The sequence below is a fragment of the Eupeodes corollae genome, chromosome 2 (genome assembly GCF_945859685.1).
Source record: "Eupeodes corollae chromosome 2, idEupCoro1.1, whole genome shotgun sequence".
In the NCBI taxonomy this organism is placed as follows: Eukaryota; Metazoa; Arthropoda; class Insecta; order Diptera; family Syrphidae; genus Eupeodes; species Eupeodes corollae.
Window position 1 is genome coordinate 9257030 of NC_079148.1, and position 27638 is coordinate 9284667.

Here is a 27638-nt window from a genome sequence, read left to right on the forward strand (position 1 = left end):
AGTTATCTCTTATTTATTAAATTGTTACGCACCTTTGAATTCATTATCGTCCGACGAATCAATTGAATTATCCATTAAATGTTTTATCCTACAACAATTTTGACTTTGAAGCTTAAATGTTTCTTTGTTTTTTGTGACGAGCTGAAAGTTGTTTTTAATTTTTGACAGCTATCCCAATACAGCTGTCCAACTCGTTCCACAAATTATCTAAAAATCCACCTATCTAAGATACAATACCCAACACGAGATTGAACGCAGCTAATAATATGTTTTTAACCCTTCTTTTGGTTGTGTTCAATAAGTTTCCATGAAATAAGCAGAAAACATAGAAACTGACATAACGTAGTTAGTTAATAAATATTAAAAGTTCTTACGGATTTTCTGGAATTGCTTCACTAAACTAACTTTCAAATTTGAAATGACATTTGCTGTCGTTTTCAAGCATTATATCGGGGTGGTTGTCACATTTTTGATGGTCAAATAATTATAACTATAAGCCTGCGTAAGAAGTTTCAACTCAATTCAATTCAATTGAACAATTTCTGATGAGAACTGTCAAAACTCATTGTTGCCAAGATGAAATTTCAATGTGGTTCCTATAATATACCTAAAAAAAATGCTGTCATTTGCAATCCCTTTATCGAGTGGTTGTCACAATTTTGATGGTCAAAATGTCTATAAGCTTGTTTAAGAAGTTTCAACTCAATTCAATTCGATTGAACAATTTCTGATTAGAATAATTGTCAAACCTCATTATTGAACAGATGAAATTTCAATGTGGTTGCTATAATATACCTAAATAAAAGTACCAAACTGACTTTCTTGTGATAATATTCCTAATTTTTTGTTCGAGTTTCATAAGCTTTGTAGGTCACAAGATGTTTTTTTTTTACGGAAAAAAGGTTACCGATGTTGACGTCTAGTAGCTCTATCAATACTTCAAGAGAAACGTCATGTTTGTTATAAAATTACTTTGATTCCATTCGTCTATTTTGAATGTCATTTACCAACAATCACTTTAGCTGATTCCAAGATGACTTTTGCGTCATTTTTCAGGGCTTGAGAACTTTTAATACCAATACGAGAAAGAAATATTGGTGGAATGAATTTTTCAATAAAGGTGATTTTGCAAACACTCTTAACGACGAGGCTCCAAATGAGGGGCTAAACGTAAAGTCCCCATTGAGACGTTGTGGTGCACGGTAAAAAGAGTTTTTATTGAAGTTGGATCTAAAACAGTACCGAGGCAATCTAGAGATAAGGATTTGTGGATATCCCCAGACACCTGGGACAAAATTACACACCGCAAAGCACTCAAAATAAATATAAATAATGAAACTGATGCTCATCGGGAAACGGTTTTGCGAATAGAGCAGCTCAAAATGTAGTGCAGAGGTGTGTGAGACGAGATAAGAGGGTCAGATTAGACAAATTGGCAGAAAGCGCTGAGGAAGCTGCAAGAAGAGGTAACGCGATTATGCTGTCAAAAATCACTAAGGATCTTGAAGGCCAACAAAATATTGTCAACCATCCTGTTCGTGATATGAACGGTAGTCTTTTAGTGTCAATGGCAGATCAATTGCGGAGATGGAAGGAGCACTTCTGTACATTGCTGAACGGTTACCAGAAAGCAAATGCAAACTCTAATGCAACTCATTAACTGCGTAAACACGTAGATCTACCAGAAGCATTAATATTGACCCTCTAACATGAACGGAATTAAGAACCGCGATACATCTTTTAAAGAACAACAAAGCACCTGGGGTGGATGGCATACCTGCCGAATTCCTCAAAGCAGACTCCGACTTGGCTGCCGGTACTTTGTTGCCACTTTTTAAGTCTGTTTGGAAAAACGAAACCTTTCCCAGGGAATGGAAGGACGGGGTAATCGTCAAGCTAACAAAAAAAGGCGATCTTAAGAACTGTAATAACTGGCGCGGAATCACCATTCTGTCCGTATTTCCAAAGTTAATGGCAACCATCGTTCTCGAGAGGATACAATCTAAAATCGAGTCTACGCTTAAGAGGCATCAAGAGGGATATCAGAGTCGTCGATCATGTGTCGACCACATTAGCACCTTGCGAATTATTCTTGAAAAATCACCGGAGTACCAATCGCTGCTTGACGTCATGTTCGTTGATTTTGAAAAGGTCTTCGATCGCGTTAGTTGTGATGTTATCTGGAGATCGCTTGTTGCTAGAGGCATTACTGATAAACTTAAGGTGTTTCATTTTGCACAATGGACAGCTATCCGACGCATTTGAAGTGCGACAGGGTGATGTATTGTCACCGCGTCTGTTTTTGCTTGCTATTGATGATGTTATGACGAACACGAGAGACTGGGTATCCAATGGCGCCTGAAGGAAAGATTAAGTCATTTGGACTATGCTGAAGACATATGCTTAATGACAAACAGAAATGGAGACCTCAGCCAAATGTGCCACTCTCTTCAACAAAATCATGGCTTAAGGAATGATGCCAGTAAGTCTAAGTTAATGCACATCAGCCAGAACCAACAACGACAGGTTATTGTGAGACAAGTAGCAGTAGAAGAGGTCACCCAGTTCAACTATCTGGAAAGCTGTTTGGCACTCGACGGTGGAACGGACCTGGATGTCACCAATAGAATAAATAAAGCCCGCAGGGCATTCAGAATGCTTTCTAAAGTGTGGAACTCCAGGAAAAGAGCGCTCCATGCCAAGTTAAAGTTGTTTGAGTCCAACGCAAAAACCGTGCTGCTATACACCTGCGAAACGTGGAAGTTCTCTGCTGACATCTCGAGAAGGTTGCAAACTTAAGACAACCTCTGTCTACGTTACATCCTGAACATTTGGAGGCCACAAACCATAATAAACTGTGGCTCAGGACTGGGCAAACAAAAGTAGATGTTGGCATCGCGCAGAGAAAGTGGCGCTGGATTGGCCATACATTGAAGAAGCTGGACGACAACATAGCAAAGCAGTGTTTTCAATGGAATCCTCAAGGTAGAAGGCGGGCTGGAAGGCCAAGAGAAACATGGAGATCATCTGTCATGAAGGAAGCTCGGTCCCAAAACTTGATGACGTGGTATCAGCTGAGCTATCGTGTTAGGAATAGAAAGAGATGGAAGAAATTGGTTGCCACCCTATGATCCAGGAGGAGTTAAAGTGCTGCTACTAGCAGCTGGAAACGAGGAAGAAGAAGAACATCTCGTGAGTTGGTGTCTTGACATACACGGCAATTTTGCTTGTTAACACAGCTATTCAACCAAAAATGCGCCTCGTAACTAAAGCTGATTTTCAGCCAAATTTGGAGTCCGTGCATTTCAATCGTGTAACTTTCCATGATGAGTTTGCATAAACAACTGAATAATTAACAAAAAAAATTGACAGATGTCACTAAAACAAAATGGCCGCAACGGGGTGCCTAAATCTACCCGCATCAATTGAAATACCCTTTATAATCTGGAAGACAATTTCATGTCATCTATTTTTTAAATTGAATATAGAGTTTCAAAGCTCCAAGTCTTCTTGGTTTACGGCATATGTAAACCATCAACGTAACATAGCCCCTTAAAAAGAAACTAAGGAGACCAGTAAAGTTGCTCAGATCAGATTCAACTGTCAAAAACCATACATGAAAAAAACGATTCACATAAGATAAAATTTTATAAATCGGTATTGTAATTGTTTTTGCTCCTTTGAAGGAACTGAAATGTCAATAGAGTTTGACATTTTGAACTGTCAAAAAAGAAAGGTAAAACTTTATAAATCGACATTGTAATTGTTTCTGCTCTTTCGAAGGTCTTTCAAAGTTACTTGTCGACTACCGAAAAGTAAATACAACATGTATAAAGTTATTCAAGCTCAAATCAAGTCAAATAACTTTTGACAGTAATCGTGGTTGAAGTGTAACTAAATAAAGGTACGTTCATATCGGAAAAAATATTGTACTAGTTGAATTATTTATCATTTATCACACTTCCAGTTCCAGACACTCTCCATTTGATTTTCCCTTTCTCTTAAAATCATTCATCAAGTTCATATACAAAAGTCCATATACCTTGGTATAAATAAGGTACCTTTTTCATGGAACCTCGGTTAAACTAATCCATTCGTTTCAACTAAGTTAAAAATCTCATGGAAAATTAACACGTGGTGTGAAAAGTACACCACATCAGAATTCGAATGGAAGGCAAACGTAATTGATTGTGAGTTGTAACAAAGGCTTTACCACAAAAACAACATCAAGCCATCAATAAACCAGCTTTAACAGTTGGTAGCAAATTTATAAACATTTAAGTGCATAGGACAAGACTATGAGTCTCTAAATGTTCATGGTGCCGAATTTTCCATTACAACAGATTTATTAAATAGATTGTAGTGTTGTTTCCATGACTAAGCATTATACTTTGGGGGGCTTATGGAGCAAAGTCTGGTTTTTGCTTCCAAGAGACAAAGGAGATAATGTGGTGCACATGAAGCTGACCTGACTTACGAGAGCTCGTACAAAGGTTAAACACGTTCTGGAGGTTGGTTTGGTTTTTGGTATATTCGAGTGTCTTCTTCATATTTTCGCCAGTAAATCATCGGGCTTTTCTTTATATCCATTCCTTTACGGTCTTGGCGCTTGGTGATGGAAGAAGAAACTTTACAATTATTGGCCTGGGAAATAGAGTTTGCTTTCTTTTGAAATTCAGCCAAAACCGAGAGTTCACAAAATTATAAAACGAACGAGTATAAAATGACCATCATTGCGAGGCCATCCCGCCATTCAATGTCAGGTAATACCTTTGGTGAAATTTTATCGAAACACTAAGACATTTTGTCCACGTCCGGAGCCGGAGCTTTAGCTGGAGTCGGAGAGAAGCGCGCACGGAGCATACATATTGCTAGTTGACTTTCTTGATGGCATAGATGATGAACGGGCATAGCTTAGCTATGCTGTCGTTGGATGCAGTTGAAGGTAAAGGATGACGATGAGGACGATGATGATGATGATTATTCTTCGTCTTCTTCCTCTTAAGCTATTTAAGTGTTCCGATCAGGTGCTTGCTGGTTGCAGTCTCGTTTCTTGTTTTCGCCATGGTCGCGCATAGCCAATTCATCCTCCTCGCCTCATCGTCACTTTAGTTACCCACCGCGCGCCATCGTCGTTATCATTTAGTAAAGTTGCACGTCACCGCCACCGATGTGGCCGCACAGCGCTGCCATTCGCCATTGATAGATTTTTAAGTAACTTTTACTTTTACACGAAAAAGAAACTTCACGGGCACGAACAAGCAGCAAGCAAAACACCACATCACTCTCAGGTCTCCACTCCAGCAATTGATCGTGATAGTGATGCTGATTAGTTTGAGCTTGAGCCATGCGATGGTGGCGATGGCCATGCTAATGATAAATGCTGGAAATGCTCCAAGAAGATGTCTTCATCATGAAAACATTGTATGTATTTTGTAATAATTTTAGAATAAAGATTGACTTTTGACGTGAATGGGTTTAAAAAACAGAAGAAATTAAACAAAACAAAAAGCTTTGCGTTTCTACATAACTTAAAAAATATCTCGTGTGAAAGTGGTCATGCAATCAGTAAGTAACGAATTATTGTCCCAACCGAATTGTGCACATATTTGGTAATATTCAAACTGTTGTCTTATGTAACGTCGAAAATTGAAAGCTAATGGAAATACGGAACTTTTGGCCTATTTTATCAAGAAAATAAGGGAGTAGTATAGTTAATGTGAAGTGTAAAGTTCCAGGGCAATTATGTACTACTGTTCCGGTAAAACTTAGTTACAATCCATTTTCAATCTTCCAATTCTGTTGCAGCTGCAAGACGTCATTAGGGTTCAGTCCTTGTATCTATCAACCAGAATCCCCAAAATGGTTACGTGTGTGACAGATGACATTATATTTAAGGTGACAGTTAGGTGGTCAACCCCGAACCAAAAATAGAACGGGCGATCCCTTTTTCCTGAATGCTGATTTAATAAAGTTGTGAGTCCCTAATCCCTGTAGAGACTGTAGAGTAGAGCCGGAAAATACTGCCAACTTATCCTCTTCGACATTTTAAAAAACCTTAAGTTAGCTTCCAATAATTTCTACCAACTTCTCATTTCTTGCGAGGGGGGAAATTTAATACGGTCTTAAACTTTAGTTTCTTTTATTTTTTTAATATGTCTTTCAAACATTTAGTGAGTAATTACAGTGGCTGAATGCGTCCATTTAGTTGTTCATTACTGGAATACATACCAGAGGTCGATGAATTTAGTGGCGATGGTAGTGCTTTAAAGCCTTTTCACACCAAACCCAAAACTGAGTTTTGAAAAACCCAAAAATCGTTCACACCGAACATTTACACGTTTTCATTTGACATTTAAATTTGTTACACCGGCTGTCAAATTTTTTATTTGTATGACAAAATTTGTGAGTAAAAAATTGTGTTCCAACCAATTCAAATCGATTTTAATGTAACACTAGCTCGACTAGAAAAAAAGCTTCAACTGAAGTTCTGGGGACGGGTGGAATGGGTTCACGACATGAACCAGCAAGAACTACAAGCTCGCTTGGCTGCAGCTATCCTTACTTCACTTCTATCGGTCGAAACAATTCACTAATTCGACTTCGAAGACGCATTCCTTGGAAACGTCATTACGAACTATGAGCAAGTCTTCGTCGTCCTTGGGGTCGTCACGCCAGTAGCCATAGTGAATTTCGGTTCCTCGCTTAACAAAAAGCTTTTGAAACTCTCCAGGATCATAAAAGAACCGCCAGTGCCGCAAATAGTCACGGGGCTTTTATTCTCGACGTTTACAAATTTTGCCGCAATTTTTTCTGTTGCCACACAGCTCCCCCAAAGTTTAAATTTGTTTTCTCTTCCATATTCTGTAAATAAAAAAAAAGCAATCATTCTTATTTTGTGAGGAAATTGTATAAATAATATTACTTACCACGACCCAATTTATTTCAACATGAAATATTTGTTTTGACAGCAGCCATCAGCTGTTTTTTTTACATTAATTTGAGTGCTGAATGTTTCGAAGATTTTTTTGTTTAGTTCAACTTTGAATTGCTACCGTTTTCGAGAGGTTTTATATAAAACTTGTTGTTTACGAAAACTTCTGGTTTACCAAAAATATATGGGAAAACTTGAGTTTACGATGTAGGTTTTCGGCGAAAACCGATAATTTCCCGAAAACTCTGGTTTGGACTTGGTGTAAAAAGCCTATAAGTAAATTCTACCACACTAAGTTCGAAAGTGATTGCTTGTATGTCAGATGGTATAGAAAATTATCAAATTTAAGGTGACACATTCGCCTCTTCGACTTTTAAAGCCTGGAAGAGCACTTCTTAACCATCAAGAGATTGAACCCGAGGTTCTTGAAAATGGAATTTAGAAGGTGTTTTGCAATACAATCAAGTTGATCAATAAGCCTATTTTTTGTATTAATTATTTCTATACAATTCTTTGAAGACATAGATTTCAAGTCCTCCTCAAAAGGTTTGCAAAGCAAAATTGAAATCCATGAGAATTTTTTCAAAAGTCTGAATACATGTTTTATTTTATTGAAAAATGTTTCGTCGTTTAAATAATCCGAACGAATAATAAATTTCCCTCTTTTTCCTTATTATTAAACCTACCCCAAACCAGCTGTCAGTGGTGAAATTTTTCGAACAGTTCTTTTGACTAACATTCATTTTTATCATTTTAATAAATTTGTCTTCTTAAAATAATTATTTCAATTCTCTGGATTATTCTACCGCCACCATTAAAAAACATCAAATTCAGCCGTCACCGTCATTGTTAAAACGTCATAAGAATTCTAGTGTCACAAATTACCCACCATCAACACATACTCATCTGTAGATTCCACAAAAAATAAAAGTGAGTCTTTATCTTTTTCCATTCGAACTCAGGTTTGATTGGAGGCCCCGCCCTGTTGAGTTCCGTGATCCGCTTCCAAAATGCATTGATTTTGTCCTTGCTTTCTTTTACAAAGCCGCGTGCTATTTCAGGGGTTTCTTGCATTTTATTGAGCAGCATATCACTTTGTTTTGAATTCGCCTCCAAAAAATAAGTGAATATTTTAGTTGTGAATGACGTTTCATTCCGCCCGAACTGAGTGCTGCCAATAAGGGGAACCTTTCGAACATGAATTTTCGAAATTTGCCCCGAAACTCGCAATAGACGAAAAGAAAAAAAGGGATTTTTTTCAGGTGGAATGGGTGGGCTGAATATGTCAAATATATCAAACAACACATTTATTCATAACCACTTATTTATATTTTAACGGGTTGAGTTCAATATCACGCGTATTATTAGCCAGTTTCTTTAAATCCCTCTAATAAAATCCCACTTTTTAAAATCCCGTATCTTATAATTAAAACCCCCTCAGTAAGAAACTTGAAAAATTGAAAAAGAGTAAAAACGGAATTATTATAATGGATCGGGATACATATTTTAGCAGCCGTTATTTTAAATATATTTCTTGTTTTTAAAAAGCGGGATTTTATAATTCTGGGATTCCGATAAGCTCAAATTTTACTTGTTTTCGAAAATAAAAATACTTAAAACATTTCAAAATTCTTTGTATTAATTTTATTTATATAAAACTTAATAGTTTTAACATAAAATTACAGAAATAAAATTAAAATAAACATATAATCATTTTGTTTTTAAACGAACCTTTTTGGTTTGTTGTTCCATCAGAGGAAAAAATTATGCGCAAAAAAACTTAAGATGGATGTACATGAGTGTTCCAGCAAGTTTTGTGACAAGACGTCAATCCTATTTTCGGTGTTTCCTTAAATCGTTGTGTAAACTAAAAATCACAATAACTTTTAAATATTTTTAAAACATGAAATAATATATTGGTTTTACTTACTTTTCCTTTTTCCATTTATTTAATTCATATTCAAATTCCAATTGAAGACCAAGGTCCCTATCCAGAAATATTTTTGATAGGTGTTCTGATTTCAGCAGCAACAAACTTCTCTTTGTCAATCCTCGACCTGTCAAAACATAAATCTTATCATATAAAAAAGTATGATACACAAATGAAATATATAAAACTCACCCTGCAAAAATTGTTCAACACTTTTGCACAATTTGAAATTATTAACAATTTCAAGAACTTCCGTGTCTAACAACATCGAACTGTCAACTTCTTCTATTTTCTGTACCATCTTTGTTAATCACTATTTTTTTAGAGAAGGAAATTATTATCTTAAAAAAAGAAGGAAATTATTATCTACGCAAAGATTTTCAAAGTGACTTATTGGCTTGTATCACTCCAACCAAATGCCATAAAACTAACTAAAAGTAATGTCTAGGTAACTTAAAAATGACAAATACTTCCAAATATAGCTCATATTCAAAACATGTTTGTCGTCCCAACAATTTTTAATTGTAGATTTGAATGCATTAGTTGTTAATTCCAAATGTCAAATTTTTTTAGTGGGTGATATCGATTACCTGTTAGGGTAGTTGTCAAATTCATTAAGAATAAACTGTGAGATTTATATAAGACTTAAGCATGGATTGTATAGATTCTATAATTTTTGGATTTTAATAAAATTAATTTGACAACGCGCTGTCATTTCTACATACAAAACAAGCAGTTATTTGTACATTATCGATGCTAAAAAAACTTAATGTTACCATGATTCCTTGTATATAAAATCTATAGTACCTACTATCATCACGAAATTATGCGGGGGCGGCACTTAGTGGCTATGGCGTCATTAGCCAATCCAGTTTTGTTCGACTTAACTTTTGTGTAAAAAACTCTCAACAGCTCCTCGAGGTTACGATGATGCTTTATATTTTATGTATACAAATGAATCTTCTTTAATGATTGATCAATTACAATGACTTTGTCTTATGTCACTTTAAACCCTGGTGCTAAGACATTCACAGTCACATCCATCGTTTTGACACTTGTCACTATGACAACTGTCACTTTGACTTGTAACAGTCGACAGTAACTTGTCATTTATCATTTTTAAATTTGTCGATTTGACATCTGACGCTTTGACAAATTTCATCTATTATTTTGGAATCTGTCACTTTTATAGATGTCATTTTGATATCTTTCACTTTAATAGCTGTCATTTCCATATCTGTTACTTTGACATATATTACTCTGATAGGTACCACTTTGACATATGTCACTTTTTCACATGTAACTTTTACATCTGTTACTTTCACAGCTGTACTTGTAACATCTGTCATTTTACCATATTCAAAAGAATTTTTGTGACAGAAAATAATTGGTTCGCAAAATAAGATACTTAAGCTTGAGAAAATAACAACTTTAATAAATTCAAAATCTTCTGTTAAGAAAATTTTTAGTTAGAAGAAAATATAAAAAAAAACAAATCAAACGAACAAAATAAATTCAACTTCGGAGACACGAAAAACCGACAAGATAAACGTCACCGCAGACCAAATAAACATATAACTATGTTTATAAATCTACATTCAACTCCTTTATGGATTCCAAATGCCTATTATGCTCCATCTTCGTCCCGTAACCATGTTGCCATTCAGCGGTTCCCTTGCTTCAAAGACACACATAAGAACCTTTCCACAAAGCAATGGAGTTAGGTATATTATTAAACCAGCAGCAGCGCTGGCGCGATGTGGTTAGACGCTCAAAGAGAAGGTGACATGACGGAGGAAAATTTAGTTTTTTTTTATTCCAATATTGTCTCCCCAGAGTTTGTTTGTGATTATGAAGAACTCTTAGAAGTTGAAGTGTCAACAACCTCATTCTTATGTGTGGCTTGGCTGTTTTGTGTGGAGCCAGTTTCATAGTAACAACAAACAAAAACAAAACTATCTTTATGCAACCCCACCCTCGCGTATAACAAGCTTTGCATTAGAAAAGTTGTAACATTTCTACCTTCTGTTGTGTTTTAGGTACGTAAGTACGTAACCTATGTATACTTATATTCAATCGTCTGAAGGTTTCGTCAAAATGTTGCGTCTTTGCCATTTTGACTTAATGGTAATAAAGTACCTATATTCATTAAGGAGGAGAACAAACGCGGTGATTGTTGTGACTTTAAGTTGCATATAGATTTGACAGTAAGCTGTGGCATTTTTATAATCTATTAATATACGTACTCGAACAGACCTATAAGTTATAAGCCAACAATAGCACAATGAGTTATAACTTCAAAATCCTGCCCACGTAATTAAGTGCTGACTTGAATTATTATGTAGATGGGAGAAGTTTTGACGCCTGAACGAAATGTGAAGTAATAACAACGTAGCGGGTTTATTTTAAGAACAAAAAATATGAAATTCCTTAAGACAATATAGTTTTCTGTAACAAAATACATATGTAGGCAGTGACGTTAATGACCTTTCCGTGAGAAAGTAATTGTGCTGTCAAGCAATTTTGAAAAAGAGACACTTTTTGGCAAGCGTCGAACAGCAAAAATTGACAAATTTAAGCGCTATTCACATGAGCACGACCAACGAATGAACGAATATTCTACAATTTTGACATTTCTTCCACATGAGAGTTGTCAATTCGTCGCAAATGAAGTTTGACTTTGCCACATCCGAACACCATTCACAACCGAAACCAAAATAAGAATGATTTTTTTAGGTTAAGTAAGCGCGATTATTTTATTCGTTGCAAGTGGGGATAATGTGGAATGCGAATAAAGTTTGACAGTTCGTATCAACTACAATTTATTTCGCGACGAATAAATTTGTTTTTTTTTAATTTTTTAATGTTTGATATTGAAAAGTAAAAGTATGCATCATAAATCAAATAGAAACCATATTGATATCGTTTTGTTAACAATTTGTGAGGAAATATGTCTTCAAACGTGTATAAACTCACATTTAGTAATTCATTCGTCGTTCGTAGGTCGTACTCATGTGAATGCTGCTTTAGGTGAGGAATCCTTTTTACGAAATCCCAAATATCTGAACATGCCTTATATGTGTTCATATTTCGAAGACAGTTGCATAGGTACTTTAAAAAAGCTGGACTGGCTTAAAGTTTCTCTCTTTAAAATTTTGACATATCTGTCATTTTTATTACAAAGTCTACTTCATCTACATTTTTATAATTTTTGTTTTGTTTTCAGATATTTAAGGTTTGAAGAAGCGTAACATCAACTTAAACTCTTGTTAGATTTTCAAAAGCATTTTCTTTTTTTCTTTTCAGGGATCTGATCCTCGAGCAGCAACATGCCGGGGTAAACTACAAACTCGTCGTTGTAAATTAAATCAAGAAATTAACAAAGAGCTTCGATTACGTGCTGGAGCCGAAAATCTATTTAAGGTAAGGATTTAAAAATAATAACTACAGACTTGGCTGTCACAATGCATACTCAATGTGCATACAAAAACGACATCCTTTGACATTTTCTACACAATAATTTCTCTCCCTCTCCCTTTCAGGCTACCACAAATCGAAAACTTCGCGACACAGTTGCCCTCGAACTTAGCTTTGTGAATTCCAACCTTCAACTTCTGAAGGAACAATTAGCCGAGCTAAATTCATCCGTTGAAATATACCAAAATGATAGGTGAGTACTTTGTATTTTTAAGTGTACGATACATTAAACCTTTACATGCGATTCCAAACCCACCCAATCAGCTTCATATAATACCTAGTATAGATAGACCGCATTTAAAATACTTCAGACCACAAGCATCGCAAAAAGGTGCTGCTGAAGCCGATACCCTCACTATACTTATTAGAGTACAGCCTATACCTACTCCTTCGACTGATCACGTGCGTTCAACTATTATTATCTGCATAGGGAAATTTAAATAAATACCAATTGACCCTTTGCGCGATTGTCGTCGTTGATGTTGTAAATTTAATTTAAAATAAATACTCTTCGATCCGCACAATTATCCTCCTAAACAGCCAACAACAAGTAAAATAGTTAAACTATACCATCCATATCCCCAAGCCTGGGACCATTGCTCCAACTCAAGCCCAGAAGAAATAGACCTCCTTGAGCCAACAATATCCAATTATTTTTCAACTCCTTCCGATAATTCTTAGCATGAAATAAAAGTCGTTCATCTACTAAAAGGAGTGGATTTGTTATTTTGCGCCTGGACTTCAGATTAAAATTGATACAAAAAAGTGACAGTTGTGAATTTGACACCTGTCATAAATCGGACACAACTTATTTAACAAAAATGTTTGCTCTTAATTGACAGCTATCACGGTTTCTCGTTTAAAGTTTTAAGTAATTTTGTTAACCTGTCAAAATATGAACAACATTGGAGTTTATTTTAACGAAACCCTAAGTCTGTTTGATAACGTGAAATTTCAATCAACCTAATCTTTTCCCTTTCTTTTGACGGCAAAATACGAAAGTTTCTGAAAATTTCACACAGCCAAACAGACCTTTTTATATTTCCTTTTTCCCTTTCTTATTTTGACATTTTATACAAAAATAAAAGATGGCGTCGAATATACTCTGAATATACTTACTGGATGATTTTTAACTCTTTATATTCGCTTTTTCTATTCCTGATTTTGACGTTACGTACGGAATTAAACAATGGCGTCGAATATCCTTTGAAGATTTTCACTGGATAATTGTCAAACTGTTTTTCTTTGACGTTTAATTTAGCCTTAATGTCAAAGAATTCATATCTACGGGCCTGTTTTGTCTATAAAATTGACGACGTTCAACTAGTAGAACGATATTGTAATACCAACGATAGACGTGTTATGTAAATTTTCTTTAATGATCCCAACGCCAAGGAGTACCCAAGAAGGGAGGAAATTTAAGGTATAGGTTTTCCACTAGTATGGTGGGTTGTGGTTATGTTTAGGTATAAATTCTTAAATGGCAAAGTCTGTCGTCAAAGGCAAATGTTATATAGACAGAGAATAGATACGCCAGGAAAATGATGACAAAAACAAAAACTAAAACGAGGATCATTTCAAGCAAGCCCTTTCGTGGATTCATTTAAAATGCATGAAATGACATGGTCTACGTGTGATGGCATTAATTCAGTTGCATTGCATACAGAGCGGAGTGATCTTCATGCAGAGATATTCTCACTGTCGATGTCGGTGCAGTCGTTGCAATTGTCGTCAACAACGCGCGCTCACTCGTCCTCGTTCGTCGTATTATGTTTTTACCATTTTCTTCCAAGCTTTGAAAGGACTTTGTTTACATATAGAAAGGCAGTACCTTGGATACATACTATGCCTGTCTGATGATGTGCTGTGCACTGTTTTGCTTCATGCATGTTCTTAGAACTCATTTGATAGTTTGACTTGACATTCTCAAGAACGTATAAGAAAAAACAAAACGAACAGACTCTATCCGAAAAGGTATGTCTGCTTATATAGATGCATGGGTACTTTATGGCTTTTTGGGTTCAATCGTTATTTCGTGCAGTTTGCTTTGACAGTTGTTTTTAAATCTGTGAATCTCAACTGCATATTATTTCATTAAAGAATTGTAAGCGATGCAATGTGAGTTTTTGTTAGACTTTTAATGTTGGTTACAGTAAGGCCATGTGTACCCAGCTTTAAGCTGAAAAATCAAAAGGAATTAATTGTCAGTTTAACAAAATTTAAATGGAACATTTTTGAACAATTCTTGTTTTTGAGACTTAAAGAATTTTGGGAATATTTCACAGAATTAAATGTCAAAGTAAAATCGCTACGTGCAAATGGGCTAGACCATGTTATTAGGAGCTATTTCCCAACTGTCAAAAAAGAAACTATTTATAGGGGCTCAACCAAACACTTATAGTGTCATTAAAAGCTTGTCAAGGAAATACCTTAATTTATTACATACATACAGCCATTTAAAGATGAAGAAAATTCATCTTATCTACCTGGTTATCTGTGATGACAGCGTAAATAAAGTTCGTATGCGTTCCCTCTTTTAAAATGCTTGTGGCAAGAAAACAAACATATCCCAAATAAAGAAAGAAACAAAAACAAAAAGAAACAAATTGCCAAATAAATATGATTATTATGGACATAGGTTATTTCTAAACAAGATTTCTGAAAAGCCAACCACATTCCGTAATATAAAAACAAATTGCAAGTTTTTCGTTTACATCATAAACAATTTTCTTTCAATTTGGTCTTAAGTGTAAAAATGAAAAATGGACTCTGCATGTACATTTTAGATAGAGATAGAAGATAGACATTTATATAATGGTGCTGCCAAAAAAGCTAAACAAGTCTTAAATCAATCATGGCTCCATCCACTTCAATTGTGGTATTAATCCAAATTCCAGGTTAGCTGAAAAGAATTTAATGATCAACAAAGTAACACAAAAATGTACATATAGCCGCTGCGCCGTAAACAACACAAATAAAATTCAATCTTCACAATTTTGAATCAGATCAATCAATTTATAAGAAGTTATAGGCTATAGGTATGCATATTTCTATAGCATATTTCTTGACTTAAGGTATTTTCAAAATTATAAAAAGAGTACACTCTCTGTCGCTTGAATAAGCCCAAAATATTTAAAATAGATATCAGTCATTTTGACGGATAACAATTCGGAAATAATCCTTGGTGACATGAAATGTCAAAATTGACGTTCATACGTGGTTGACAATTTCTGTCTTAAATGTGAATGAAATTCTCCATTTTTGTACATGGTAAAGTTTTTTGACAGCTACAAACTGTCATACATAATAAATTATAGGTATGCATGTTGCTAAAGCATATTTTTTGGTATTTTCACAATTATAAAAAATGTACACTCTGTCACTTGAATAAGATATCAGTCATTTTGACGTATCCCTATTCGGAAAACTTCGTTGGTGATATGAAATGTCAAAATTGACGATCACACTTGGTTGACAATTACTGTTTTAAATGTTAATATAAAAGGGAATGAAATTCTCCATTATTTTAACATGGTTAAGTTTTTTGACAGCTACAAAATGTCATACAGAATAAACTATAGGTATGCATGTTTCTATAGCATATTTCTTGATTAAAGGTATTTTCAAAATTATAAAAAATTTGCACTCTCTTTTGCTTGAATAAGCCAAAAATATTTAAAATGTATATCAGTCATTTTGACGGATCCCAATTCGGAAATCTCCCTTGGTGATATGAAATATCAAAATTGACGTTCATACGTGGTTGACAATTACTGTTTTAAATGTGAATGAAATTGTCCATTTTTTTACATGGTTAAGTTTTTTGACAGCTACAAAATGTCATACATAATATATTATAGGTATGCATGTTTCTATAACATATTTCTTGATTTAGGGTATTTTCAAAATTATAAAAAATGTGCACTCTCTTTCGCTTTAATAAGCCCAAAATATTTAAAATGGATATCAGGCATTTTGACGGATCCCGATTCGCAAATCTTCCTTGGTAATATCAAATGTTACAATTGACGTTCATACGTGGTTGACAATTCCTGTCTTAAATGTGAATGAAATTCTCCATTTTTGTACATGGTTAAGTTTTTTGACAGCTACAAAATGTCATACAAAATAAATGTCCAAATGAGGTTAAATTTATACTTTATATCGGGTGGTATGACAAGTTATACAGTCTTTTTGAAACCTAAATGTCGTAGATGTTTAACTGTATTGACGAAGCTATTTTACAAGAAATATGCTTTATCACAATTCTTCGGACGAAGTGCTTCATGAGGCTCTAAGTAGAGTTTGATCGCAGCTCTCCGACTTATTTATGAAACACACTGGAGAAATGAACTGTCAAAAGCTTAAGAATTTTCCATCTGCCTCTTTCATACCACACGAAACAAACGTGAAGTCAGTAAAACTCCGTTTTTTACTCCATTTTCTCGGGCATTTTATTTAGAGCTCATATAGCGTGCTCCGAGAAACAGCTTTACTCTGAGCTTAAAAAGAAAAACGGCTAATAAATTGCCAAACCTTATTCAACAGAAATTCCAACATTGTTTGACGCTCTCAACTGTCAAATCAAACTTCACTGTCAAAGCAGACATCAAGCATCTTAACTTCTTGTGCAGCTAATAAAACACCCTATTATTTCCAGTTTATGGACGCGTTCAGTTCGCAAATCATTTATGTTATTTGTTCTTACTGGAACCTGCTTGGAATTTAAAACAAGGCAATCTACTCGTTCTTCTCATCTCTTTTATCATTTGTGCTGCAGATTTTAAGATAATTCCGTTTGGAGTTACATTACGTTCTTTTCCTAACGATTGTCAAACGAAACGTGAGGTCGAAGCTCCATGGTGATAGCATGCATTGAATTCCTATGGCTGAACTCGTAAACTTCAGGTGAAGCCGAAGCCGAAGCTGAAGCGTGTTTCTGATTAAACACTTTGGGTGTTTTTTTTTTGTAAAATTCGTGTACTGAATGGGTTCATTTTTCTGTTAAAATAATGTCAATTAAAAACGAAGAAAATATGTTCTTTATCTTGATCGAATGACACCAGAGTGTTTATTGTCTTTGTGTTACTTTTATTTGCGCTTAATTGCACGGTCAAGCGCAAAATTTTGCAACCAAGTGGAACCGTCAATGAGAAGCTTAAAATATATATACTCGTACCAGCAAAAAGTTATAGATACCTAAGAAAAAATCAATTTTTGATCTCGAAACAGAAAATATAAAAAGGAGGTTGGGTTGGGTTTTTGATAGGTATATACTCGTGGAAGTGGCAGCGGCGGCGGTGGTGAGTAACACCTCACTTACCGGCCTCCAATTCCCCAGATATTGCCAGAGGGACATTCACATTATAGCAACGTAAAAGCAGAAAAATACTTCCAATAAAAGGTACAAAATAAACCCACTATGCAGTGGTTAACTACTGGAACGCAATCACATTCACCTGCTTTAATATACAACAATTTTTAGTTGTTGCTTTGCTCGCTTGGTTTTATTTTTGTGTACTTTTGTTTTTACTTTGCTATAAAAGTTTGAATTTCAATCCATAAATGCTGACTTGCAGGTTTCAAACGAAAAATCATTCAAGCCAAACAACTAAAGGGGAATTATATAAAATTTTTCTTCGTTTAAATTTGAATTGTTTTATTGTTCTTTTTTTGTTTAACAAAATCTCAAATTGAAGGTTGATGTTTGGAATAATGTTTTTTTTTTTTCAATTGAAATTTCAATTGTTATGGTGTAGTTTTTCTTTCACTTCCTAGCACGTGGTTTGATTATATCATGATTATGACGTCGCCGTGTATATTGACAATTCTGTCGATTCCTTTCCAACAGCATTGAAAAAACAAAATTTGAAATTTATCGTTGTTATATTCATTAATTTTTCTAATAAAAAAACCATGATCTGCTATAATATCGTTCTAAAATAATTTTATGGTTCTAATCGTAGTTCAGAAAAAAACCACCTGGTGCTCTTACATAATTCTTTATTGTTATTAATTTTCTCATCAAATTCAAACTGCGGAGTTTCAGTATTATTAACTTATTGTTATTCATGAAATGGAGCAGAATCAAATGGGTTATAAATATACTTTAATACATAAATATATTTGCTATAAAACGTGCAAAAATGCGAGAATTTGTCACATTCAAAACGCAACGTTAAATCAGATCATTTTTATCGATAAAAAATGCAGATTATGTAGTCAAGGAGTTAGATTGATTTTATTGCACATATTGTTATTTTGCGACTCACATGTATACAGGGTGATTCGTCTATGAGGAAGGAAAAACAACTTGGATTTTAAAATAAATCGTATTTAAGTAGGCATGCTATAAACTATGTATAACCAAACCACATACAATAGATTTTTGTTTTTAGCTTCATGGGAAGTTTCGATGGTTGCTGGTCCTGGTTTGACAGTTGAGAATGTCAAACTGAGTTGACATTTCTGTTCAGAACGGTTTGGCAATTTATCATAAATCTTTTAATTTGTTTATGTGTCATAAAAAATTACTTTATTGTGTTTACGATCCACGCAATCTTTTTTAAAATAAAATCAGTAAAGAATAAGTTGCATCAAACCCTAAATTGGCATACCAACTATAAATCAAAAGAATTTAATGGTAACAGATCATTAATAAGATTCTGGAATGACATGGGTAATAGGTTAACATCAATTTTTTTGAACAAAACCATACAAACAATTTGATCCGTTTAGGCCTTTTGGATTATTATCTGCCTACGTAATTTTGTATTTTTGACAAGGGAAATTATTTACCTACCTATGCTATGGGTATGCCTTAGGCTTTGTTTACATCATAAAAGTAAATAAATTCAGTACTCACTAATCAATCGACTCTTTTTTTTTATTCTGGTCAGCAATTTAAATGCCATCCCTCGTCATAACAAAACAAATTAACAACAAAAATAAAAATACAAAAAAATTACAAAGAGTAATAAAAGAGTAAACATGTTTTGGTATGGAATTGCGCATTTCAAAATAAAAACACAATGAAGTAGAATTTATAAGTGAAGAATTAAAGAATACAAAAAAGAGGCAGAGTGAGATCATCCCCTTAAAAAACCCTTGTCAAGTGTGCGGTAGGATTGGGAATTAATTTAATTGTCAATTAGATTAAATTAGGTATTCGTTAATAGGATTTTACAAAAAAAGGTGTAAGAAAATAGAATCTGTGGTAACTATTCTCAGGTATACGAATGAAGGGAGCTTGAAGGAATTTATTTTCATCAGGATTTTATTTTTAAATAATGATGATTTATTTTGTATACCTTTTCTTTGTTCTTCTGATCTGAAATTTGACATTAAAGAAATGCTCTAATGAACGACTTTCTTCCTGGATGTTGGCAGTGCACACACATTATGTTTTTTTAAGGCGATTTATTTTGACGTTTTATACTTTCATCTCGCACTTTTTTGACAGTTTAAACGAAAAGTAAAACAGACGTATGCAAATAAATCAAATAATAAATCGTTACAGTCAAACACAGTCATACTGTACTATTTCGATAATTTGTTAATTGTTAAGTGAGTTTCAACCCCCTTTTTCCGGGCCGGAGCATTGGTTTCCATTCGGTGTACGTGACCCAGCCATTTTAGTCGTTGGACTTTAACCCTTTTGGCTAAGTCAATGTCGCTGTAAGCTCGTACAGCTCGTCGTTCCATCTTCTCCTCCACTCTCCGATGCTCGATGCTTACCGGACCGTAGTTCACACGAAGAACTTTTCTCTCGAACGGACCCAAGGTGCTTTAATCCGCTTTTGTCATCGTCTTAGCTTCTGCACCGTACAGCAGGACGGGGATGATAAGGGTCTTATATAGCAACACTTTGGTCCCTCGAGGGAGAACTTTACCACTCAATTGCTTTCTTAGCCCAAAAAAACAGCGGTTAGCAAAAGTTATTATGCGTTTGATCTCAGCGCTGGTGTTGTTTTCTGCGTTTACAGTGGAGCCTAGGTAGACGAAGTCCTTGACTACCTCAAAAATACGTCTGTCGATGGTGACGTTTTGACCAAGACGTCGGTTTTGTATTTCCTTTCTTGACAACATATACTGTGTTTTGCCCACATTAACCGTTAAACCCTTTTTTGCCGCCTATGCCTCACTACTCACAAAAGCCCCATTGACATCACGCTGAGTTCTTCATTTTGTCAATGTCATCACCATAAGCTAGTAATTGGACAGACTTTTGAAAGATAGTGCCTCTAGTGTTGACGTGTGAGCTCTGCTCTATTCTTTCAAGCACGATGTTAAAAAAATCGTATGACAGCGCATCACCTTGTCTAAAACCTTTTTTGACATCGAAAGGTTCTGTAAAGATGTTTCCAACCTTTATGGAGCAGCGTGAGTTCTCCATGGTCATCCTGCACAAACGGAAGAGTTTGGCAGCGATGCCAAAACTAGACATGGCTCTATACAGCTCGTCCCTATATATGCTGTCATATGCGGCCTTGAAATCGATGAAAAGATGGTGGGTGTCGATTTGGTGTTCTTGGGGATCTGTCGTTATGTGAATATTTGATCGACTGTGGACTTTCCTGGTCTAAAACCACACTGATAAGGATCTATCAGGTTGTTGACGATGGGTTTTATAGGAGATGCTAAGTAGACTGATTCCTCTATAGTTGGTGCAGTTTAGAGAGTCTCATTTTTTCAGGATCGGGCAAACAATACTGAGGTTCCATTCATCGGGCATTGCTTTCTTCCGACCATATCTTACAGATAATTTGGTGCATGCTCCTAACCAACTTATCTCCAGCTTTAAATAGCTCGGCATTCAAGACATCCGCTCCAGGGGCTTTATTAGACTTCAGCTTAGATATGGCAATCTTTACTTCGTCATATTCATATACTTTCATATTCTCAGCATTGACAGCGGTTCCACTATAATGTTTCCACTTTCGTCTTTGCAGCCTTCGGTTCTAGGTTTATGTACCTGTGAATTTCGTTTCACCCGTTCATAAAACTTTCGAACTTCATTCCTGCTTTTATACCTCTCAACCTCTTCGACCACAAGCTTCTCATGCAATCTCTTTTTCCTTCTGAGAAGTCGGCGTTCCTCTCGCCTTTTCTACCTTCCTCATCAAACCAGGGGTTCCTTGTTGGTGGCTGCTTGAAACCCAGCACATCAGAGGCGGCTTCTCTGATTGCATCTTGTCCATGTTGCCACTCGTTTTCGATACTTTGTTTTGGCGGCAGAGAACTTTGAAAGAGGTTACTTGTAACTCGGTCGGAAAAGGATTGGCGATCTTTGGCGATTGTAGCCATTCTCTCAGCATCTCCTTGTTTTGCTTTGGGTCTAAAAACCGGAAGTGCTACCTTGGGTACAACGTGGTAGTGGTTCGAATCGATGTTAGCTCCTTGGAAAGTTCGGACATCCATGATGCTGAAAGCGTGCCCGGCGTCGATCGCAATATGGTCAATCTGGTTGACGGTAGATTGATCCGGAGAACTCCAAGTTCCTTTGTAGATGTTAAGGTGTGGAAAACGCGTACTGGCTACCGGAAAAGGATTTGGCGATCTCTGGCGATTGTGGCCGTTTGACGTTGTACCTCCTTTCAGCATCTCCCTGTTTTGTCTTTTGTCTGGAAACCTGAAGTGCTAGCTTGGCTACAACGAGGTAGTGGTCCGAGTTGATGTTAGATCCTCGGAAAGTTCGGACATCCATGATGCTGGAAGCGTGTCTGGCGTCCATCGCAATATTGTCAATCTGGTTGACGGTAGATTGATCTGGAGAACTCCAAGTTTCTTTGTGGATGTTGAGGTGTGGAAAACGCGTACTGACTACCATGACGTTTCACCCCGCAGCAAAATCTATGAGCCTGAATCCGTTGTCGGAAATGTTTTTGTGCAGGCTGTTTTTCCCAATTATTCCACCAAAGATGTCTTTCTTTCCTAGCTTGGCATTAAAATCGCACAGGACAATTTTAATATCGTAGCTAGGACACTGCTCATATGTTCTGTCTAAGAGCTGAAAGAACATATCTTTGGTGTTGTCGTCTTTCTCTTCTGTGGGGGCGTGCGCTCATATCAAGCTAATGTTGCCGAATTAAGCCTTGATGCGTATGGCCATGAGGCGCTCATTGATGCACCTATAGCTCAAGACTTCTTGCCTAAGTCTGGCTCCAATGACAAAGCCGCATCCAAATAAGCGCTGTTGGTTTTCGTGGTAGTAGTTACTATAGTAAATAACGCAGTTTTTTATCCTCTTTTTTCCCGGCCAATCCCATCGTATTTCCTGGATGCCGGTGATGTCTGCTTTATAGCAGTCTAGGGCCTCCGCTAATTCTTCGGCCGCAAGTGGTCTGTTAAGGGACCCCAATGATTGTCAAAATATATTGTAATGTAAATTTCTTGTCTTAACACCTTAATATGAAAGAAGAGGGCAGTTGTCTAAATAAATAAATTGATTTATTTTACCAATGAAAAGCCCCATAATAAATTAAGTTTTTTTTATGTTGAATAAAAATGTATGAACAGCTTATTGTTTTGACACAAGTTAACTTTTAGAGACGTGAATTTCATTAGCCAAAAATCAAATGCGATTTGGTGTTTGACAGCATACATGTTTGATGAATGTAAATAGGCGGGTTCAAGTGACATACGATACATCAAAGTGAAGAAAGTTTCTGATATCTGATTGGCCAGCTGTCAAAAAATTGCCTTTCAATTAACGCACCTTTATTGGAAAGTCGACTGGAAAGTTAACCATAAAAAACCACTCCAATGTTTATTTTATGCACATTTCAAATTTATGTTTTGTGTTAATTGTTCCTTGTCAAATTGGATAAGAAATAAGTAACATTTCTTTAGCTCGCTTGAGCAATGTTTTGTTTGCAATAATGTTTTTGATAGCTTTTGTAAGATGAAATTTAATTTATATGACACTTGAAAAACTAATTAGTTTAAAATGTTCATGAATTTCAAATTCAGAACTTTACTTCTCAAACCTCTACGTTAAGTTCACAGTACAAAAAGTACCAAGAAGTTATTGTCTACAAAATACTCCTCAGGCAAGCTACAAGTCCATCACGATTTGTATCTTGTATTGTAAGGAAATATTAGTTATTTCTTTTCCAAATTGACAAGGAACCCTTTTGGACTAATAAAGTTCAGATTTCAGTTAAGGGAAAAAACATGATCAACTGTCATTTTGATAGAAGTAGACATGACTTGATAGTTAGAGGGATTTTTCTTGACTAACTTTCCAGTCAACTTTCCATTAAATTGCCTTAATTGGAAGGTAATTTTTTGGCAGCTGGCCAATCAGATACAAGAAACTTGAATTACTTTCAAGTCCCTTATGTCGTCTGAACCTGCCCAATGTAAGTTGACCTTTTATGAGTTTCTGTCAAAATTGAATGAAATTTAACGGAATTCGATGAAACGAATAGTGGCAAAATTGATAGGAACAACAACTGTTTTGTGACAGGTTCCATAATAATAACATTCTGTAGACATTTAGTTGTGTATTTTCTCTTAATAGTATCCTTGATCCTCTTACAAACCATCCAAATTATGTTAAGACTCACCTGTTAAAATCTTGGTTTTTTTCTAATAACATTCAAACAAATCAGTAAATATAATTATGACTTAATGATCCACTGAATGTGATCAAATTTAAGTGTACGTTAATTTTCAAACACCTAAAAATACAATTTCAAATTAAAGTGAGCCATAAATTAATTTAATTCTGTCCGTTGATCCTCGTATCGTAAAACAAGTCCACATGTTTGAGATGACTTAAGTAGCACATAAATCAAGTGAATTTAAAAAACCTCACCACTCTATCATCTTCTTTTTTTCTTATTCCAGTCAAGACGGTGTAATGCCAATGATACCACTCGGACTAAAAGAAACAAAAGAAATAAACTTTTTAGAGCCATTCTCGGATTTTATATTGGAGCACTACAGTGAGGAGCCCTCGATATATACCGATGCAATTGCTGATATCACCGATACCCGACAGGTAATATAAAGTTTAACATAATCGATGATTTATTCGATTATATGATGCAAGGCTATAAAAATGAACAACCATTGATTCTTTTATTTTATTGAAAAAGGCTTCAAAAACACCATCAAGAGACTTGCAGGGTGTTGCTTTGCTCTTTCGCTACTACAATCTTCTGTACTATGTCGAAAGGAGATTCTTTCCACCAGATCGAAATTTGGGAGTCTATTTCGAGTGGTATGATTCACTCACAGGTTTGTATATTAGACATTTTTTCTATGAATATAGGTAATGTCATCGAAACCTTAAACTTATGCTTTTAGGAGTACCATCATGTCAGCGAACCATAGCCTTTGAGAAAGCCTGCACACTTTTCAATTTAGGAGCAATTTACACACAAATCGGAGCCCGCCATGATCGAACAACAGAAAAGGGACTCGATGCAGCTGTTGATAGTTTCTTGAGGGCAGCAGGGATATTTCGTCACATCTATGACACATTCACAAATGCTCCTTCAATGGATCTGAAACCACAGGTGCTGGACGTTTTGGTTTCACTGATGCTAGCCCAAGCTCGTGAATGTCTCTTCGAGAAGCTTCAACTCCAAATCGAGTCACTATTACTCACCGAATCAAGTCATGTAAGTTGCACAATATCAGTCCAATTTCGATGTACAATAATCTTCATCTCATCCACTTCACCTCTCTGTGTAGCTTTTTAAAGATCTAGCCGGTGAGGCAGCACAACTTACAATGGAATACAACGAGATGCACAAGAATATTCAACTGAACGATACCCACACGTATTTGCCCGAATGTTGGGCTGGTTTGGTGCCCCTGAAAGCAGAATATTACAAAGGTGAGGTTACAAGACAGCAACAACGCGTTTCTTCGTCTTCTTCGAACAAGCCTTCAATTTCCATTTTTAAAAATTATTACAGCATTGTCACATCATTATGAGTCGCGGAGTATTGATGCAAATGCTGACAGCACATCATCACATGGAACCAGTGGGAAGCGAAGCCAGACCACCGTGGAATCGTTTATTGGCAATGCGGAGGAGGATGCTACAAGTAGCAGCATCTATGAGGATGGTGGGTGTGCGAGTGCCTTGAAACGGGCACACCTCAAAGAATCATTAGCTAGTCATGAGGAGGCACAGAGACTGCAACGTATGTGTCGGTATTTAAAGGTGAGTTACACTACGTATATAATATCATAGAGGTGAAACAGACCATTTAAGGTGGCCTTTGAGGAGCTATTAAGTTTAATAAATGGGTTCTTCATTTTTTTTGTACAAGACATTTCCATGTTTTTGTTTGATTAAAGAATTTCTTGACTTTACATGCGGTGTGTTCAATAAAATACTGCGTTGTAGAGCTTTGTGAATAAAAAAGCTAAACCTAAGGTTTTGAGTAAATAGAATAAAGCTTAAGTTGTAGATAGCAAAAACAGGCTTCCTCATATTTTTCCATTTTTGGCTTCAATTTAATTATTTACTCAGGGTGGCACTACAGTCTGAGACAGACTTGGCCCTTAACCAACATGAGGGACCAAAAATCATGATTCTTCTCGAAGCGCATCTTAAGAAGCTCTCATCTTGCCTTGACAAAGTCAAAGGACTGGTGTCGTCGTCTGAATTTATAGTGGTGCTTCTATAGCAACCTCAACTACCTCAAAGTTATGGCCTTATTTTGTCCAAGACAGTACATACTTGGTCTTCTGAATGCACTTACAAACGCTTTATGGCTGAATCACAAACACGATCCAGCTTCTGCTTCACCTGACGTTTACGAATTCAGTCATAGGAATTCCATGCATGGTATCACAATGGAAGTTCGACTTCGCGTTTCGTTTGACAATCGTAAGGAAAAGAACGTAATGTAATGTAACGTTATGTGACTATGAACGGAAGCTCTAGTTCACGGCTGAATCACAAACACGCATTAGCTTCGGCTTCGTCTGCGTTACGGTGGGCCTGCTTCGAGGTTGCTTTGGATGACATTTCTATTATTTTATCCCTCCAAAGAGCAAATATTTTGTTTGTTGACTTTTTTACAGCTGTTGAGCTGTAAGACAAAGCAAATGTTCAGATAATTGAACTAGAGCTTCGTTTGGAGTCACATTACGTTCTTTTCCTTACGATCGTCAAACGAAACGTGAGGTCGAAGCTCCATTGTGATAGCATGCATTGAATTCCTATGGCTTAACTCGTAAACGTCAGGTGAAGCTGAAGCTGAAGCGTGTTTGTGATTCAGCCATCAATTATGTGAACATTTGCTTTGTCTGACAGCTCAACGGCTGTAAAAAAATGTCAACAAACAAAATATTTTTGCTCTTTGGAGGGATGAAATAATAGAAATGTCATCCAAAGCAACCTCGAAGCAGGCCCACCGTCACGTAGGCGAAGCCGAAGCGTGTTTGTGATTCAGCCATTAATCTTCCAATGTAATAGCATCGGTTAATCTAGGTAATTGGAAGGATTTTTGGAAGATTGTGCCTCTAGTGTTGACAATTAAGTTTTGCACATTTTTTCTCAGAACAATGTTGAAGAGGTCTCATGACAGTGCATCCCATTTTCTAAAATCTTTTTTTTGACATCAAGAGCTTCGGTGAGATCTTGGCCCAACTTTATAGAGTAGCTAGCATTCCCCATCGTCATTCTACACACACATACAAGTATGACAGCGATGTCAAAATAAAATATTGGCAGGTTCAGACAATATTAAGGCCTTGAAGTTAAGGCAAGTTTTTAGTATCTTATTCACTAGCTACCAACAAATAGCCTCCCAATTAAGACAACTTTTGTTGTCTGGTAAGTAAGTCCAGAAAAATGTCCCTAACTATTAAGTCAAGTCCACTTATGTCAAATATTTCCATTTTATTGAAAGGTGAACTATTATGTAATTATTGTGCACAATTCCATTCAATGTTTTATCATCAACTTGGGAAAGGAATAAGTTAGTTATTCAAAATACGAAATAGAAGTCGAGATGGATTTGTAACTTGCCTTAGAAGTGCTTTGTAGACATTTTTGCATGATCAAGAGGTTAGTGAAGTAAGGTTCTAAGTTTTAAGTTTGACACTTGAAACACTAACTAGGATTTGCTCAGTCGTTTAAGTGATTGGATACATTCTAATAATCTGCTTAGTGAGTTCCAAGCTAGTTTCAGTTCGGGATACTCCACCGTCGTCGATAACATTTTTTTACTCGGCTCGATTGCTGACTCGTTTCTATCGAGAAATAAGAAAGTATTTGCATTTTTCGTTGATTTCAAAGTTGCTTTCGACACCGTAGACCGCAAT

At 35.8% G+C, this 27638-nt stretch overlaps 1 protein-coding gene across 4 annotated transcripts in view; it reads left to right on the forward strand.

Moving 5' to 3' along the window:
- LOC129944278 (rhophilin-2-A) overlaps positions 1 to 27638 on the forward strand; it is a 125144-nt gene that overhangs the window by 90078 nt on the left and 7428 nt on the right. For all 4 annotated transcript variants that reach the window (XM_056053615.1, XM_056053613.1, XM_056053616.1 and 1 more), the window contains 7 exons: positions 12171 to 12287; positions 12407 to 12534; positions 24195 to 24348; positions 24446 to 24587; positions 24657 to 24973; positions 25047 to 25191; positions 25274 to 25524. In XM_056053615.1, coding sequence (XP_055909590.1) covers positions 12171 to 12287; positions 12407 to 12534; positions 24195 to 24348; positions 24446 to 24587; positions 24657 to 24973; positions 25047 to 25191; positions 25274 to 25524 — 1254 coding nt within the window. The remainder of the gene's footprint in view (positions 1 to 12170; positions 12288 to 12406; positions 12535 to 24194; positions 24349 to 24445; positions 24588 to 24656; positions 24974 to 25046; positions 25192 to 25273; positions 25525 to 27638) is intronic.